The sequence below is a fragment of the Lepidochelys kempii genome, chromosome 5 (assembly GCF_965140265.1).
Source record: "Lepidochelys kempii isolate rLepKem1 chromosome 5, rLepKem1.hap2, whole genome shotgun sequence".
Lineage (NCBI taxonomy): Eukaryota > Metazoa > Chordata > Testudines > Cheloniidae > Lepidochelys > Lepidochelys kempii.
In genome coordinates this window covers 122,128,099-122,147,528 of record NC_133260.1, presented here as the reverse complement: position 1 = coordinate 122,147,528, position 19,430 = coordinate 122,128,099, and the positions used below count along the sequence as shown (strand labels likewise).

General features: G+C 45.7%; 1 protein-coding gene across 16 annotated transcripts in view; it reads left to right on the top strand.

Moving 5' to 3' along the window:
* The window catches only part of PALM2AKAP2 (PALM2 and AKAP2 fusion), a 503,398-nt gene that overhangs the window by 466,669 nt on the left and 17,299 nt on the right, over positions 1–19,430 (top strand). For 15 of the 16 annotated variants that reach the window (XM_073345681.1, XM_073345680.1, XM_073345678.1 and 12 more), the window contains 2 exons: positions 2,774–5,144; positions 19,177–19,355. In XM_073345681.1, the coding sequence (XP_073201782.1) occupies positions 2,774–5,144; positions 19,177–19,355 (2,550 nt within the window). The remainder of the gene's footprint in view (positions 1–2,773; positions 5,145–19,176; positions 19,356–19,430) is intronic. The other variant, XM_073345683.1, reaches the window with a different exon arrangement.

Sequence of the window (19,430 nt, the reverse complement as noted above, 5' to 3'; positions counted from 1 at the left end):
TTAAATCAGTATATTTGGAAATGTGGAAAACGTCCACAAATATTTAAATAAATTGTAGTCTGTTATTGTTTAACAGCATGATTAATCACAATTCCTTTTTTCAATTGCTTGACAGCCCTACTAGGAAGTTAATTTACCTGTAATAGTTACACAAGACGAAACAAAAGTTATGAGTTAATACAAATGTCATTGCTAGAGTTATAGCTTTGGAAAAGCTGTCAGTCCTGTTGGTTGTAGAAATGTTCTGTGCCATATGTGCTGATACAAGGAGTAGAGAAATTGGACTTCTTTTAGAAAAAGGGTCCCCTACTGGTTCCTGAGTAGAGATAGGCCAGGGCCACAAAATTTGGTTCTGGATCCAGACTTTCCCATAGTTCATTGATAGTTAAGTGTGGTAGATGGTTAGTTTGAAATCATCTTTATTGGGTTCCAGAGACTGGTGCTGCTGCCTATATTCTTTGTGGTAAGAGTCAGGTCCAGATCTTCATCCCCTTGTAAGTCTCCTTTGCGCTGCTGCAGTGATGCAAAGGGGATTTAAAACAGCTATAAGGCAGGAGCTGAGGATTTTCCTGTGGTGAAGGAATTCCCCAACAGAGGATTCTGCATCCTGCTCCAACCAAACCTACTCGCCCCTGGTATAAATCTGAGAGTTTTGCCTGCATCAGGGCTTCCGGATTTGCTCCTCTTTAATGTCGTTTTGTATCTGAGGCAAATCAGCATTTATGATTCGGGCCCTAGCAATTCACGGCCATGAAAAACACATCATGGACCATGAAATCTGGTGTGTGTTCTCCCCTCCCCCCGTGAAATCTGGTTATTGTTTTAGGGGGGTCGCGGTATTGCCACCCTTACTTCTGTGTTGCCTTTAGAGCTGGGCAGCTGGAAAGTGGCGGCTGCTGGCTGGGCGCCCAGCTCTGAAGGCAGCATTGCTGCCAGCAGCAGGACAGAAGTACGGGTGGCCTGGAATATCCTGTATGAACACATCCACCAAATTTGCTATTTATGCCGTGACCAACCTACGGAAAAGGTGATTTCTCTGCAATTTAAGTAGACCCCTATTTATGATACCAGTACTATATCACACTGATCAAAAGCAATAGACGCAAGTTTAGATTTGTAACATGTACAAAATAAAATTGTTTTTAAAAAGGAATTTTAGACACTTCAGTTTAAAATCTTTGTTAGGTTAGTATATTGGTTCAGAAAGTGAACTGAGACCTAATGAAAGTAAGACCAGTACAACTTGGTTGTGCACAACAAATAAACAAACAAAAGATCTTTTTAAAAAATTCCTTCCTACTTAAATACAGTTAAAAAGCAGAAAATATCTGATAGCCAAACTCGACAGTTACTTTAAAATTTACATGACTTTCAGCTGTTGGCTCATATATTTGTTGCCTTCTGTTGTGAACAAAACCTCTTCAAAGGTTCTTGAAAAACAGAGCTATTATTTTAGGACACAGTCCTGCAAAGTGCCAGCTGTCTGCAGCTCCCACTCCAGCCTATATGTGTTGCAGTTATTTGGGCCCCCAAGCAAACCAGTATTTGAGTTTCTAGCTGAGAGCTTCCTGCTGGGGTATTTCTCAATAGCAGACATGACAAATGACAGCAGTAGCAGTGAGATTCGCGAGCTGACAATAGGGAACATTGTGGATCTGCACTGTGGTCTACAGTTTTATTAGTGATTTTTGAAACCATTGCCTCAGCAGCCACTCTGCAAAAGCACAAGTGGGGGGAAAGGCCAGATTCCTCAAAGGGACTAATAGGTCACTTTTCTGTATGTAATATTCTAGACAGAGTGAACAGAAATGCCGCTTTAGGATTGTGTCTGTTTTCAGATTGCAATGATGATTTGCCAAATTCCTGTACTTTAAAAAAAAAAAAAAAAAAAAAGATTTCAAAAATACCCTGCTTTTGATAACACCGACTGTTTTTTGCTGGGTTTTAATAAATCTAGGAATTCATGTATTCTCCCTTGATTTGCTAAAATTAAAAGATGAGCAAAGCCTGTTCCTGAAAACTTTACTCCTGTGCGTAGTCCCATGAAATTCAGGTTGAATCCTTGCCTGAAGAAGAGATTCAGACTCTGGCCCATTCCAGAATAGGAACGGTATTTATTATGTTGTTTAAAATCATTCGTTGCAGTCAGTGGCATTGTATCAGGCAAGAATTGACCCAGTGGACATGGTTTGGGGGACTGGGAATCAGAGGCTCTGAGTTCTAAAGTCAGCTATGCTACTTACTCACTCTGTGACTCTTGGGCAAGTCATCTGACCTTTCTGTGCTTTAACGTATGTATCTGTAAATTAGGAACTGGAATCGACTGCACAGGGGTAATTTATTCTTATAAAGCTCTTTCAAGGGATGAGCTGAAAAGTACTAAGTGCTAAGTGGTAGTGCTGGCATTAAAAAAATCTGTCACGCCTTTGGTGACGTGGAAGCCCAAAGCTAAAATTTCAGCGAAAATCTTGAGCGCTTGTATAAAATGATCAGAAAGGGTGTATGGTATCCAGATGGGAGATATTTAAAGGACGGTTTTGCTGTTGCTGCAATATCTCTTTCAAGTTATTATAAGATGTATATTCTTTAGTATAAAAGCATTATTGATTTGTCTTTCCTTCCCTCACTGCATATGGCTGCTTTAATCTTAACTTTAGGAAACACTAGGATTTGCTTTCCAGATGGTGTTTACTATTTTTGCTCTTGGCTTTCTGCATAAAAGAAAATCTCTCTTCATAGGACTTTACCATGGTTTTGTTCTCTTTCCTTTTAGAAATCGTCCAGAATCCCTGAGGATGACATCAGGTTGAGAAAAGACAAAGACCGAAATTGTGCCAAGTTCCCGGAGCCTGTTAGCGTACTTGCTGCAAAGGAAGAGAAAATGGAAATTGAAGTCCCAGTCTCGGAACATAAAAACATCACTGTGGTGGCTTCAACACAACCTGCAGACAATCCAACCCACTTCTTTTCGCCTGTTGCCAGTCACAATGGCCTTGAGGACAGGCATGAATCCCTGGACAGTGAAGTTGCTAAAGAGATCAGATATCTAGATGAAGTGCTGGAGGCCAACTGCTGTGATTCTGCTGCAGATAACCCCTTCAATGGGACATGCTCCCCTGAGCCAAGTGCAATCATTGTGGATGCCTCTGGTCCATCTGTTCATGTTAACAGTGAGTCAGTACCCAATGAAAAGGACATCATAATAGCTGGCAGGCAAGCATCCCCAGTCACTGAACCGAATGAAACCAATGTAATGGCTGAGAAGCTGAAACCTAATGGCCATTCTTCAGATGGACAGAAAGAGGAGCTTTGTGGCAATCTAAAAATGCCGGCGAGTCCAAGTTCCTCAACAAGTTCCAGAAGATCCTCCAAGGATGGAGAACTAACCTTAACTACTATTAAGAAAGAGGCTAAGTTTGAACTGCGAGCCTTCCAGGAAGAAAAGAAGCCATCCAAGCTCTTTGATGATGATAACGAGAAGGAGAAGTACAGCGTCCGGAAAGTGAGGCCATCAGAGGAAATTATCGAACTTGAAAAGGAAAGAAGGGAGCTTATTAAAAGCCAAGCGGTAAAGAAAAATCCTGGCATCGCAGCCAAATGGTGGAACCCACCCCAAGAAAAGACACTGGAGGAGCAGTTAGATGAAGAACATCTAGAGTCCCACAAGAAGTACAAGGAACGCAAGGAGAGGCAGCAGCAACAAAGCACAACACCAACGTCACCAAAACAGGTGGCCTATTCCTTTGTACCTCCTGAGCCAGGCTGTGTTAAAAAAGAAGATATTGTCACAGAACAGATAGATTTTTCAGCGGCCAGGAAACAGTTTCAGTTAATGGAAAATTCAGGTCAGGCTAACAGCCAGATTGCACCAAAGAGATCAGGGGCACCCAGAATGTTCTCTATCAAGCCCTTCTACAAACCCATTGGCCCATCGCAAGTAGATAGACCAGCAGTTTCCATGACAAGACCTGCTTCTGTACCGCTTGAGAATAATGATATAACCATTGTAAAAGCTCAGAAGGTCTCCTGTGTCTCAGAGGGTCATCCTAGAAATATTCAAAGTAGTCCAACTGACCCAGTAAGAGAATTGTCTTACAGTGATACCTCAAAGACTGGACAGACCACAAAATTGTGGGCAGATGACAGTGAATTCATGAGTGCGAGAGCAGTCTTCATGGTGGTGAAGGACGATGACCCTGGCATTTTAGATCAGTTTTCGAGGTCGGTCAATGTGTCTTCTCCTCCAGAGGAGCTGGACTCTGGTTTGGATGAATTGTCGGTGAGATCTCAGGATACCACAGTCTTGGAAACACTGTCCAATGATTTCAGCATGGATAATATCAGTGACAGTGGTGCTTCTAATGAGACTATGAATCCCCTCCAAGAAAATTCACTTGCCGATTTCTCTCTACCCCAGACCCCCCAAACGGACACCCCCTCAGAGTGCCGGGTAGGTGTTTCCAAGTCATTTAGTGACCATGGCTTTTATTCCCCTTCCTCCACATTGCTAGACTCCATGCTGGTTGATGACCAGCTGGACTACCACGCTGGCCTACTAGTTCAAAATGCAATTCAACAAGCCATAGCTGAGCAAGCTGACAAAACAGGCTCTAAACCAGCGACAGACAAAGCGGAGCAGAAGAACTCTGTCAAAGACCAGGAAGAAGTCAGCACAGCGCCATGTTGTGAGAAGGAGCAGAGCACAACGTTTGAGCCACCTCAGGTGTCTTCTCCTGTTCAAGAAAAAAAGGATACAATACCAAAGACTTCAAGAAATGAAGACTCAGGACTCAGGGAAGGGAAGACTTCACAGCAATCTTCTGTATCCCCCACCAGCCAGCCATTCATCGTGGAGGAAAACAGGCAGGAGGTCAGCTATTTTAGCAAGTACTCTGAGGCAGCCGAGCTTAGAAGCACTGCTTCCATCCTGGCTACACAAGAGCCCGAGGTGACCACGGGTCCTTTTAAGCTAAGGTCAAGAAAACAGCGGACTTTGTCCATGATAGAAGAAGAGATCAGAGCAGCCCAGGAGCGAGAGGAGGAATTGAAGAGACAGAGGCAAGGTCTACAGACGGCACAGAGTCCCATCGCAAAGAGCGCACCTCCACCGCCCACCAGAACGGTGGCTTACAAAACTGCTCCAGGTAAGAGCCTGAAGTTAAATATCTGGCATAATAAGAGATGTGGTGTAGGGAGGGTCAGGTTAGTTTTATTTCTATGTGGTTTTCTGGCTGCCATCTTCAGATCTCGCTTGGGTTTACTGCATGACTTTGCATGAATGGAAACTGCAATATCCAGAGACAGCAGAGTGTATATTCATCCAAAGTAGGCATATTATCCCAGTACACTTAATGGGAGTAATGTGTGCATGCAGCAAGTGGAAATAGACTCTTTCCCCCAAGCATTGCAGTGACGGGGCTTAGATACAACCAGGATGAGTCTGTAGAAAACTCTGAAGATAGATTAATTCCTTGCCACTTTCTAGTACAACATTTGTGGTCCCGGTGCTTGCATCTTGCACTATAATTTAGGACAGTCAGATGAAACAGAAGAAAATAACAGTACTTTTTGCAACCGTATGCCTATTTGAAAGGCAACCTGCAAAGGATTTTTTTAGTTCCACTTGTGTCCATTTTTTGGTTTTTATAATATTTAAGGACCTGAAAGGTTTCTTGAGTCTTCCCCCTGCCACCTAACCTCCAGGTTTTTTTCTGCTTGCATTTTACCATGGAAATAGAAGATCTATCAAATCTGGTTTTGCTGGAGAGCTTCACATGGGGGAGGGGTCTTGATAGATATATATTATGAGCTCCTTCACCTTAACTGACAAGGTGTGTAAGACCTTGGGTGTTGGACTTGAGTATTAAAAGTAAACAAAGTTCTTAATAGAATGACTAAAAATACCTTCCTGTCTCAGTGACTCGCCTTTCGCTCTCTTGTTTCTTGTTGTGGTAATTGCACTAGTGTTCCTGTTTTTAATGGTTAAAAGCAATAGAAAATCTCCCTCCCTGCCCCCACTTCTCCAGAACAAAAACAAACTCAAAGGCCTTCTTTATACAGCATAAAAAAAGAAAGAAATGACACAAGCTCAGTTTTTTTTCTTTGCAGGTTGTCTTTATGGCTATAGACCTCTGTATTCTAACTGTCTCGTTAACAGAGATCCTAAGGGAGAAATGTTTCATTAAAGTTACAGGAAGATGTAAATGTTGATCCAGATTCTGTTTTCCTTTCCACTGATGGAATCAGAAGCAAGAAACTTGAAAAGAGTTTGGAGGGCCAATTCCCAGTATGGGGGGATTCTCATTTGAGGAGCCCATTACCAGGGTCCCTGTTCCCCTGGAAGTCAATGGTGGACTTCAACAGGAGTTGGGTTTAGATTGCACTCCTGTAGCGAATCCAGATGTGAACCATATCCATAACATAAATAGCTAACAATTATTTTTGTTTCCTTTATGTAAAGAGTGTGGCTTTGGTCTGTGTTTCTTGCAGAAAAAATGTGCCAGATGTTGGTAACTTCTTTGAAGTGCTATTATTATCCCAAAAAACAATACGGAGAGGAAGCTCCATAAATTGAACCAAATAGAATATTTTGCCCTATGACACTCCAGGGTTTGTTATCGCATGTGCTAAAATGTGGGACCAGATCCTCGACTGGTGTCAATTGTCCTCACTCTGTTTGCTCCAAAGGAGTTATGACAGTTTATACCAGCAGAGGATATTGCCCATTAATTTTAAAGACTCAACAAAGTTTCTGAGGTTTTAAGGCAGCCGGGACCATTAAATCCTCTGGTCTTATATCCTGCATAGCATAGGCCATAGAATTTCATTCAGTTACCCCTGTAGTGATCTCAGTAACTTGTTTGACTAACCTATATCAAAGACTATGATAACACCACACACGATAAGACATGTTGGCCCCTGCCTTGAAGAACCGCTGTGGTTTCAGCTCCAGGTGGGAGAAATGCGGTTGGAGCTGGTTGCATTTCATTTGTAAGGTATCAGACGGATAGTCGTGTTAGTCTGGATCTGTAAAAGTGGCAAAGAGTCTTGTGGCACCTTATAGACTAACAGACGTATTGGAGCATAAGCTTTCCGACGAAGTGGACTCTTTGCCGCTATTTCATTTGTAAGTAATTTTGGGAAGACTGCTGAATCTAATATTTATTTGAATAGTGCAGCTGGAAAAGTGTGTGTTTCTCTTACTCTTATTTTTCCAGGCAACAAATACTTACCCTGTTTTTAATGTTGAGATGCCAAATATAAATTATATTTTTATGGGAAGATGACATTTATATTTGGAATGAGCCAGTTTGGACAGGTTTCTCTAAGCGTGTCTTAGCACTGAAAGTTCAAGAAAGATCTCGGGTCCTTTGGCACAGCCCGCGTTGCTCGATCAGGCCTCTGTTATAGGCGGCATTGCTGGGAATTGATGGTTCCTTGGGGGCAGTTAATCCACCCCAATGCATAAGCATCTCCCCAAACAAAGATATGAAAAGAACTCTGGCAAAATCGCATTGAAAGGCACATGATCAGCTGTATTTTAACCAGCATGGACTGAATCCTCAGCTGGTATAAATCAGCATAGCGCACTTGATGTTGGTGTTTCAGGATGAATCCCTACAGGTCATCCTAGTTTTTCTTGCCCTCTTAGCCCACAGACTCAAGGTGCTGTCATCGGTTTTTTGCAATCTTGGGAGAAGCAGCATAAAATCCAGTGAGTACCTGGTATAATAACGTAATATGCTTGCAGCATAGAGTTCCTTCTACCAGGTCTAGCTGGATAAATTTCCTAGTTGGTATGTACAGCATGCTGGGAGGGTGGGGGGGGGACAATATATATTGACAGTAGATTTTCCATGGTCTCTCTGTTGTACAGCAGGTAGAAGTGAAAGGGGTTTTACATTTAATTTTACACAATATCTGGCAGAGGAAATAGGAAACACATTTGCATTCTGTGTCGTTCTCCTCAGAAGTTGCAAACTCACTACTTTACTGGCTGGAAACTTACTTATCTCGATCAGTGATTCTCAACTTGTTTATCATTGTTGGCTGTTACGTGGGCCACACGCTGAGAACCACTGAGGCCCCCCCGAAAGCCCCTCTACAATCCCTTATGTCTAGCCCCCCTGCCCGAGTGGGGCCAGGAGCAGAGCCCTGGGCCGGACAGCTGGGGAACGGACAGACACATACACACACCCCCACACACCACCCCCTGTGCGGAGTCGGATGGCCGTAGCCTGACCCCAGGACCCCACTGGGTGGGCTGAGCAGCCAGACCCTGGGACCCCGAGGCACAGGGCCAGGCAGCCGGACCCGTACCTTGCAGCACTGGCCAGGTAGCCAGCAGCTGGACCCAGACCCCACCGCCTGGGGCCAGGCAGCCGGACCTTGGCAGCTGGACTTGGACCCCACGCCTGGGGCCAGGCAGCCAGACCGTGGGACCCCACTGCGAGGGGCTGGGCAGCCCACAGCCAGACTTGAACCTCTCTCCCCTCCAACGAGGGGACAGGCAGCTGGACCCAATCCCTGGAGCTGAGCCCCACCTAAAACCTGGGGGTGCTGCAGCACCCCGGCAAATCTCTTAATTCCAGTACCTCTCCCTCTCCAAACCTACCCACAGACTCACTCTCTCCTGCCCCTGAGGTACTCACCAGCCCCCTGCTGGCAGCAGCGCTCCTGCAGGCTGCCTTACTCTCCCCCTACACCAAGCCTGCCCCCGCCAGACCAGTGTGGCAAATTTTGAATTTTTTTTTAAGCACACAGCTGGGCTGCAGCTGTGTGCTAATTGGGCCACAGGTTGAGAACTGCTGATCTAGATTAACATAGTCATTTTTGAAAGAGTGCACTATTGCTTTTCACTTCATTTTCCATGAAAATTGTCTTCGTTAGATTGTAAATTCTTTGTAGGTTCTTTATGGACCCTAAGATACGTTTGGGTCTTGAGTAAATAACAAACATCTTGATTGAAGCACTCTTGTTGAAACAACAGCCTTGCCTCTTGCTCACCTACGCTCTAAGTCTTACAATGTTTGGGGAGGCGGGGAGCTTGGGTGATCTAAATCAGGTTTTAAATGCCCTGGACCATTTACACTTAGGCCACTTTATACCACTTTAACAGTGTAAAGGGGCCTGAAAAGTGGGAGTCAATGTAACTTACACTGGCAGAATGATGTAAATAGGCCTTAGTGTAAATTAGAATCAGGCCCTGCACATTCCTGAACTAAAGCAGACGTGCCAAACCCGCGAAAAAACCGCAGAAATTGGGCTTATTCTTGGTTTAAGTGGCTTGTGAGTTGCTTGTTGGCTAGTTTTTGGCTTGTTGCTTGTTGTGGCTTGTTGCTTCCTTTTTTTTGATCGGCTCCCGGCAAGCAGGGGCAAGGGGAGGAGAGAGTCAGGGGTGTACAGCAGGCCCACCACCATCCCAGACTGCAGGCCGGGGGGATCTAGTCACAAAGAGTGTTGGGGTTCTTAGGGATTGGCTTGTTTTTGCCTTGTTTTGAAATGGGATTAGCTTGATTTTTGGCTTATTGTGAAAGTCGGGGTCCTTATTTACTGCGTGAAAGTTGGCAACTGTGAATGAAAGGCATATAACCCAGGCGAGGTTAGCTCAGACCTTCGCCCTTCTACAATGCTGTCAACTCTTACAATACCTGGGGTGAAATCCTGGCCTCATTGAAGTAGAGGTTTTTTGCCATTGGCTTAGGTGGAGCAGATCTTCAGCTGAGGTGGTTTTTTGAAAGCCCCAGCTCCTTGAGTCATATGATTATAAAAGAAGTTCACCTTTTTTTGTAAAGGTCACAGCTTTGACCTCTGAAGGAACAACAGGAAAATGAAAAGAACCCCGACATTTTTATAAAAGCTCATGATGTTTAACCCATCTCATGATACTGCAGAGCCTGACTCACGATTTTTCGATGCTTGGGATTGGCAATACTGCTTCCAGGAATGATATATGAAATTGCATGCAGCTAATTTGGGTGAGGTCCTGTTTCCACTGCAGGGGCCTCTTTGTAAAATAAGGGGCCTGGTGTTCTTAATCCAAATAGACCCCCCGCCCCCCGCACCACCATGTCCCACTCCCCACCCCAGAGGTGGCTGCATTTCATTGGTGCTGGATGCATGCAGCTTGTGTAGCGTTATGGACTCCCTCAGGTTGAAGGTGCAATTTCAAAAAAAAAAAAACTTTCTATAAATTAAAGAAGTCACTCTTCACTTTACCCTGCCTCCTCTCCAAAGTATGTTGCTCCCCCTTTTGAAGGGCACCAGCAGCAGTGCCAGGGTCGCTCCCCAAAAAGCACTAGCAAATCATACAACATCATATAGGCTGTGACCCAGAAATGCAGGCCATGCCCCAACTGTGCTCTGGATTGGATGCTGAGCTTTGAAACTCTGGTTTGTGTTGTTACAAGATAATTGCTTTCTGCATCTTTCACACATTTCTTATGAGCATCATTGTAAATGTACATTCCTTTCTCTGACCTTGACCATGCTGTCCATAGAAGGATATGGGTATTCGAGCTGTCAAATAATTAAATGAGTCACAAGGTTTTATTCTGCTAGGGCTTTTGTACAACTTTTAGTGAGAAAGCTGATTAGAGCAAAACCATCTCTGTGTACCAGATGTTTCATCAGTGATTATGGGAAATCCCTAACAGGATGTGACTGATGCCTCATGGTAATCATAGCTTTCCCTAAGCTGCCATTTATGTTCCTTGTTGATGTTCACGAGGCAGAAAGCAAGTTGTATCTTTCTCCCTTGGATGCAAAAACTCAGCTGTATCTGATGTGCAGGGCCGACTCTAGGCACCAGCAAAACAAGCAGGTGCTTGGGGCGACACATTTCTAGGAGTGACATTCTGGCGCCGGCCATGCCACCCCTAGAAATCTGCCCCCAGCTCGCCTCCGCTCCACTTCCACCTGCTCCCCACTGCCTCCCAGGCTTGCCGTTTCAAGAGGCAAGCCTGGGAGGCAGCGGGGGAGAAGCCAAGCAGCGGCGCGTGGAGGCGGCGGCGGGGGTGGAGCAGAGGTGAGCTGGGGCGGGGAGCGGTTCCTCTACCCCCCCCACTACTTCCTGTGCTCCCCCCACCCTTGCTCACCTCTGCTCCTCCTGCTCCCCTGAACGCGCTGCCTCTCCCTGGCCGGAGAGGGGGGAGACGCGGAGCGGCGGCAGGTTCAGGGGAGCAGGAGGAGCGGAGGTGAGCTAGGGCGGAGGGTTGCGGGGGCAGGAGGGAGCCGCAGGAAGCAATGGGGGGGGGGAATGCAGTATGCCTGGGGGAGGAGGCGGGTCCAGGGATTTGGGGAAGGGGCGGAGTTGAGGTAGGGGGGCACAAAAAAAAAGCAGGGGCGACCAAAATTTTTTTTGTTTGGGGTGGCAAAAATCCAAGAGCCGGCCCAGCTGGTGTTAAACACCTTTCTTTTTGTGAATTCCCTTGCTAATTAATCCTCCTTAGAAATGAACTGCAAAGACTGTTTTTAACTTGTTTGGAAGATTTCAGTACAGAATGAAAACCCAAGTCTATGACTGTTGGTTTTAAATGCTAATGATGATTGTACTTTCACTAAATATGAGATAATTACTTCCCTAAAGTGTTGAGAAATCTGAGCTTGGGAACTTTTCTTTGCCAGGGAAACAGCCATCACAGCTACCATAAGCCTACATAGAAAAACCACTTCAGTCTAAAACCTCTTTTTCTCTCTCCCCTCCCCCCCACTTTTTTCCCCTCAGATAAATTACTGTCCAGCTGACATTTCTCAATTTCACTCTCACACCAAAGATTAATTTGGAGGCAAGGGAAGGGGGGAAGTCTCAACAAAATTGGATGAGTCATTTTATTATTAGTGCAAACGTGGGGCAGGGAAGATCAGGAGCCAAAATATACATCCCTTCAAAAAGAAAGGGAGATGCATTTGTTTCGTACATGCATAACTCAAAAATGAGGGCTCAACTGCAGCTGTCCCAGCTGTGGTGTTTGGCCAGGTGCTAGGGATCGGATGCAGTCAGAATGCAGATTGCACTTCTAGGTATTTCTGAGGCCCTGGGTGTGGTGCAGTCATTTACTCCAGTTCAAAGAATAAGAAAGAAGGATGGTAACTGTCTATTAACTGTTGGCAAATTTGCCTTTTTAATGGCAACCACAATCCATGAGGAAAACTGATTCAAAAGAAGCAAAAAAAAAAAAAAAAAAATCCTGCAACAAGCCGTTTTGTTGAAATAGCTTCTGTTGAAATGGTTTTCCTCGTGTGTAACGGTTACTGTAAAACAAGACAACAGCTTCTATGCAGTTAATACAGCTGTTTCCTGTATGTACACACACACACACACGCACCCGCCCTCCCACACTTAGTATCTCAGGTGTTATTGTTTGGTGGCTGTTGGTAGCTGCAGCCTTCCTAATGGTGGCTACTGAATTTGTCTCAAGTGCCAATTCTATCCGTGGAGTTTCTCCTCTGCCTTCCTTTCATTCCTCACTATTTCACAGCACGCCCACTGGGTGGACACAGTGCACTTAAAATGGAAGAGAGAATTTTCCTGTTTGTGAAGGAGTGTATTACCCCTTTAAGGGACAGGCTGGGGTTGCAATCAAGGAGGCCCCACTCCACCCTAGAGGTGGGCTATATAAACCTGAAGAGGATGCTTGCTGAGAGGGAAGTAGAAGACACACAGGCTGCAGTGAGTAGTGGTGGTTTTCTCTCAGGCTCTAGGAGACCAACCTAACCAAAGGCTTTGGACTGTGGACTTTTGTGGGAGCTGATCGAGGGCTCTAGGGCCAGGACCATATGAGCTGTAATTGCTTCTGTAATTGTCCTGGAGCCTTGTTAAAAGAGGATATGCTATTTTCTTAGTGTGTATTGGCTTCTTCTTTCACCTGGGCTGTTAAAGCAAACCTCTTGCCACCCCAAGCAGGGGGAATTAAGGTGAGAACAATTATACCACCACATGAGACCACAAGGGTTGTGCGCAGGGACTGCCCACACCTTTACACTGTCAAATAACATGGCAAATTCTGGGACTTACAGAAGCAAAGTAAAGTGCATTAAGGCCCTGATCCTTCACCTTTAAAGTCAATACAGTTCTGGTTGCCCCATGTCAACAAAGATATATTCGAACTGGAAAAAGTGCAGAGAAGGACAATAAAAATAATTAGGAGTATGGAACAGCTGTCATATGAGGGGGAATTAAAAAGACTGGTACTGTTCATCTTAGAAAAGAGAGGACTGAGGGGGGTTATGACAGAGGTCTCTAAAATCATGAATGGGATGGAGAAAGTGAACAAGGAAGTGCTGTTTAGCCCTTCATATAACACAAGAACCAGGGTCAACCAAGGAAATGAATAGGCAGCAGGTTTAAAACAAACAGAAGGAAGTATTTCTTCACATACCACACAGTAAACCTGTGGAACTCTTTGCCAGAGGATGTTGTGAATGTCAAAAGTAGAACTGGGTTCAAAAAGAACTAGACAAATTCATGGAGAACAGTTCCATCAATGGCTATCAGCCAAGATGGTCAGGCATGCAACCCCATGATCTGGGTGTCCCTAAATCTCTGATTGTCAGATGCTGGGACTGGATGAGGGAGGGTGACTTGATAATTGCCCTGTTCTGTTCATTCGTTCGGAAGGATCTGGTATCGGCCACTGTCAGAACACAGGATACTGGGCTAGATGGACCATTGGTTTGACCCTGTATGGCCATTCTTATCACCTTATGTTTCTAATGGGAGCTTTGCTGTTGATTTCAATGAGTGTAGGTTCAAGCCCTAAGGCCCTGGGACAAGTGTGACAGCTACTACTACAGGAATAACTATTTCAGTTCAGATTTGGAATGCAGCAGGTGAACCACAGTTAAGGTGGGAGTCATGGGATGAGGCCAACAGAGAAACCATGGCCAGAGATGGGACAGGGAGGACTCGTCGCTTGGAACCAAACTCCATAGAGTAGTGAAGAGCTTAGGAGCAGACTTGCGTAGGCTGCACAATGAAACCCTTTCAGCACTGTCGACTCGGAGCACACTCAGTGGGGCGTATGACCCAGTCAGTCGTCCTGCTGTTGTTCACACATGGGGAACCCTCATCTGCTGGGACAACAGCACTGCACTGTCTCCGAAGGCATCCCACATTATATAAGGCAGATAGGGACCATGCGTAAGGCTACGATTTAGTCACAGGTATTTTTAATAAAAGTCATGCACAGGTTACAGGCAGTAAACAAAAATTCACGGCCCGTGACCTCTCCATGACTTATACTAAAAATACCTGTGTTTTAAATCTTGAGGTGGGGAGAGTGCTGGGGGGAGACGATATGGGAGGGGCTCCCAGGGCCAGTAACACCAGCTGCTGGGGGCCATGGACTGCAGCTGGCTGGCCAGGGACTGGAGCTGCTCCGGCAGACCAGGGACCACTGCCTAGGACACTTGAGCAGTGGCTGGTGTTGCTGGCCCCAGAGCCAGCTGCGTGGGCAGCCCTGAGATCAGCCACACTGGCCCCCGCAGAAGTCACGGAGGTCGTGGAAAGTCACAGAATCCGTGACTTCTGCAGGGGCCATAACCATGAGTCACGGACTTGGTCTCAGAGGAGAGGTTTGTAGCTGTGAAAGGAAGGGACACTCTCCCTCAGCATCAGGGTAAGGATCTGCAGCCATTGAACACAGCTGGCTTTGTGCTGCAGACCAAGGCAGGGGCAGAATTTGGTTAAGGGCTTGTCTACACTACAGCACCCAGCTGCAGCACTATAGCACTGTAGCGTAGACAAGACACTTGCTACAGCGACGGGAGGCATTCATGTGTTTACAGGGGAGACGTGACACCCTGCCTCCCTAAACTACACTGGTCTCCAATAGCACTGCCAATGGTCAGGTTCTGTCAGCATTATCATCATCAGTCCTGGTTTTCAGAAGTTTATAATGTGGCTGACACTATTTGCTCCTGGTAGAAACAGTGCGGATAATCTCATCCTGCATCTTATTTCTGTTGTCCGGTTTTCATTGTTAAAGGCTATATCGAAGTTAAACAATTTGTCCCGTGTTAAGTCATGTGAGGGAAAATATAGGCCGGAAACATTACTGATCTAAAAGATATTAGACCAGAGATCCACTGTTGTGAGGTGATTGCTTTTGGTGCTTTGGAAATAATTTTTTTTATGTTTGGGACAGTGTCAACTTGAACTTTATTTTTAAATTGACTAATTTCAACATAGTCCCGTTTGTCACAGGACACCCATGAAATAGTTTATCCTGGTTTAATATACCAAATATATTGCTTCCCTGTTTCTAAGGGCCTTCTCAGCAAGGGAGAGTGGATGGGGCTAGGAGCAGCAGAATGTAATTTGCTTGGGCCCCCCCTTGGTGCCCCACCCTCCCACTCTTCTGTGCACTCGCACTGACTGACCTCTTTAGCAGCACTATTGAGGTGTAAGGCATCCTGGCTCCTAAACTCCTCCCTGGGACCTGCAGAGGAATCCCAGGGAGCGAAGAACCCAAACACCTGCTGCTCCACCCTCTGGGCTCCCTAATCCTGTGAGGGAAGATGAGGGCAATCCAATCTTCTGTTGCTCACCACTGTCGAGGGTTGGGGAGGGAAGAACAGTTCCCTGATCCCAGAGGAGAACCAGGGAGGGGAGAGGGCTCCTTCACCAAGGCTCACATTTCTCCCCAGAGCCATGCAGAGGTTTGGAGACTGATGAAAGGGTCTCTCAGCTCCTAATGCCCCTTGGCTTGGCACAGGCATCCCAGGAAACATCCTACTAGTACCAAACTTGGAAGGAACAGCAATTCTGTTGTGTCAGCTGAGTACCCTCCTATGGGCCCTGGAAGAGCATATATGAGAGCTTCCCCCACCCTCCAAAGAGTGCGTGAGACAGGAAGCGCAGCTGCCCAGAGACTGAAATGAGAGGGGGAGAGAAATCATTTTCCAGTAACTTCCTTCAGTTCCAGGAATCTGGGGGTCAGCCATCATCACAGCCACCGCTGAACCTCAGCATATTTTCCTGTTGACAAGACCAAGAAACATAACTCTGAAGAGAGGGGTTTATCATGGTTGCTCTCTGCCCTTTCTTGATGGCCTTCCAAAGGAGGCATTATGGGTTTTCGGGAATACAATATATATTCAAAGGGAGATATGTCAAGGCTGCGATTTGGATAGCAATTTTGCATGCACCCTGAGTGCTTGATCCCATTTCCCTTGAAGGCAGTGGGAGTTCTGCCATGGGAGCAGGAGCAAGCTCATAACCTTTAACTCCCAGTCTCTTCGTTGGCTCACCCGTGTTTCTTGTCTGGGAGCAAGATTCCTGTCCATTTTACTTTGCAGCCTTTACACAAGAACTGAACATGTCACGCGAGCGCTAGCTGGCAACCCAGGCCCATGTGTCAGCAAATACCTTTGTTCTGGTTTGTTATTGTCGGGTCACAAGCAGTGCGCACTTTCTGGATTTCTTGGATTGCTTTTTAAAAAGACTGGAAAAGCTACTGTGTGACCTTGGCAAGTCTCTGCACCTCTTTGTCTCAGTCTCCCCATCTAGAATACAGGAATAATGATGATACTGCAGTGAAATGTACATGTAACAGTACACTTTCCTGGACGGACTCCTAGTGGCAATATAGGAATTTATTATTTGTATTATCGTAGCACCTTGAAGCCCTGGTAATGGACCAGGACCCCATTGTGCTAGGCGCTGTACAAACACAGAACAAAAAGACTGTCCCTGCCCCAAAGAGCTTACCATGTAAGAATAAAATAAGAGACAGCAGATGAATGCAGACAACATTCTGCAAGGAAACAAATAGACAGTGGTAACAGCAGACCAGCGGCCTAACTGTTGTCAAGATTTGTGTAGGCATCACTGCAAAGGAGAGTTTTAAGGAGGGATTTGAAGGAGAAAACTGAAGTGGCTTTGCGGATTTTATGGAGGGCTCCTTGCAAGGGAGGGGCAGGCCCACCTGGATGGGGAATACCTGGAGACGTTTCTTTTGTTTAATTCTGATCAGATCCCCAAAGCCTCCACCTTGCAGGGTTTTCCAGCAGGCGGAGAGATTGAGATTGTTTGGGGGTGGAAGGAGCCGCTTTCAGTTATGAGCATTTTGTACAGCTCTGAGGGTTTGCTAAGGTGACGGCGTGTTTATGCCTGATGGAGAAATCACAAAAGGCCTTATTGGGAACACTGAGGGCCTGATTCATCCCTGCAGAACACGTGTGTGCCCAAGAGACTTACACCAGCATTCAAATGCAATGGGGAAATCAAGCCCTGAACCTTTAACTTTTAACACAGACCCGATTTTCCATTAGTTCCGTCAGTTGTTGAGAGTTGCTTTTATTCTCTTCTTTTGGACAGCCCTAGCCCTAGCTAACACATACTGTTGTACCAGAGAGTGCAGCACCCACAGGGCCTCATGCTGAGCTCTGTTATGTTAGGACAAATCCGTGATGTCTGTGGAGTTACTCAAGATGAGACTCTGATCCCGTGGCATAGAAAATCCCACAACCCTCAGAGACCCTTTGCCATTTCTAGGGACATTCCAGTAGGTTTGGGGGTGGAGTTTCCAGATGATTCTCAGTATTTGTAAATTTAAGCCAGACTTGTAACATTGTATCTATCAATGTTGTTGGGTTTTTCCACCTTGGGTCAGAAATGAAACAAGCCCAGCAAGGGGATTTCTTGTTAAAGGTGTCTGTGGGCTTTGCTCAGAGTTCACATCTTTCTTTAAAAAGAAAGCCTATAGATTCTAAACAGCATGCATTGATTTGCTGTGTGGGACCTCTGGTGGCCGCAGCTTTCCATGACTTGTTCTGTGAGTTACTCGCTTTTTGATTTGTCTCAGCAAAGGAACAACTGAAAATCCATTCGCAGTCCTTCTAATTAACCCCATTTGTTTCTGTGTGTGGTTTTGTTTTAAAGAGCCTCCGCATCTAGGGGAAAGTTAGTGTGACTTTGTTTCTACATTTCCTTTTCCCACTGTAGCTGATTATATTTAGATTTAAACAGAAGAATTCTCCTTTATTTGTTTTGCTTCCTGTAAAAGGGGCCTCCCTCTTCTTGTGCCCTGAAGTCCTTATTTCCAAGCTCTTCAGTTTCCTCGCCTGAGGCTTGCAGTCATGGTCCTCGTCCTTTCAGATGAGAAAGGCTAGACAGTGCTTCCTCCAAGCCTGTTGACACTACCCTTCAATCAGCCAGAGGAGTCGCTGCCTGGTGACATAAGATACAACCTCTCTTCCCAGGAGACCTCCCAGCATCTGCCAGCCTGGAGAATCATAGAATCAAGTAGAATCATAGAATCATAGCAAGCCTCAGGTCCACAGCTGAATCAGGGGGAAAAGGGGGGGGGGGTCTCACAGTATACAGAGCAGTTGCAATAGTCTCCTTGTATGATCAGTCTTCCCCATGTGCCTGCTTTGTACACAGTTCTCCAGCTAGGGTAGTTAAGTCACACCTAGTGAGCAAGCGGTCCTGTCAGAACTACAGCCTGAATTCATCCTGGCTCCCAGTCTTTTCATCTAACCAGTGGACATAGGGTTCACAAATTCTTCCATTGCCTGGATTACATCTTAATTGAGAGTGTGTTTCACAGATCACCTTCCCCTCCCACTCACAATCCCATGGTTGCATGGGAAAGAAATACTAGGAAATATATCTAAGGTATTTTTATCTCTTTTCATGCAATTTAGCAGCTGGAAACAAGAAGGAGCCAGAACCATGTAACTGGACAGCCCTTGTGCTCCGTGGAACACAGTTTGGGACCCTCTGCACTGTGACACTGTGCAGTTTTTTCAGTGTCTGATTCAATAAAAACAAGTCCAGCAATTTCCATAAGCTTTCACGTATGTCCAGAGCACAGAAATGAGACATTGGGGTCGGGGGGAGAGGGGTGATTCTAGTAATGAGCAGTGGTAGGGTAGATATGTATATATGTCACTTGACAGCTTTGCTAGATGTTATGAAATAAGATCACTTAAATGTTTGTGCAAGTCTGGTCCGGGAGGGGGAAAAGGAGGAACTTGAAATTCACTTTGGCCGTGTTTGTTTCGATACATTATTTTATAGACTACGTTTCAGAATTTCTCTCTGTTCAGTCCACACTGGATATATTGCTCCAACTCGTTCCTTTGCAACGCGTTCCCCCTTTGTGTCTTCAGTTGGAAACTACTTGGGAATCTGTCCATTTAGAAAGGGGTCCCTTCCTGTCGTTTCAGGGAAGATAGAGAAGATCAGGCCTCCTCCATCCCCGACAACAGAAGGTCCCCTCTCCCAGTCTGACTTACTGCCTGACGAGGCTGCAGGATCCCAGAGGCCCAAGAATTTGATGCAGACCCTCATGGAGGATTATGAAACACACAAAACTAAGAGGCGTGAGAGGATGGATGACAGCAGTGTAAGTACACTCTTCCCTTCCCCTCTTCAGTGTGTGTTTCACTGCAGGCAGATTGCTGGGGTTGATAGGACAACA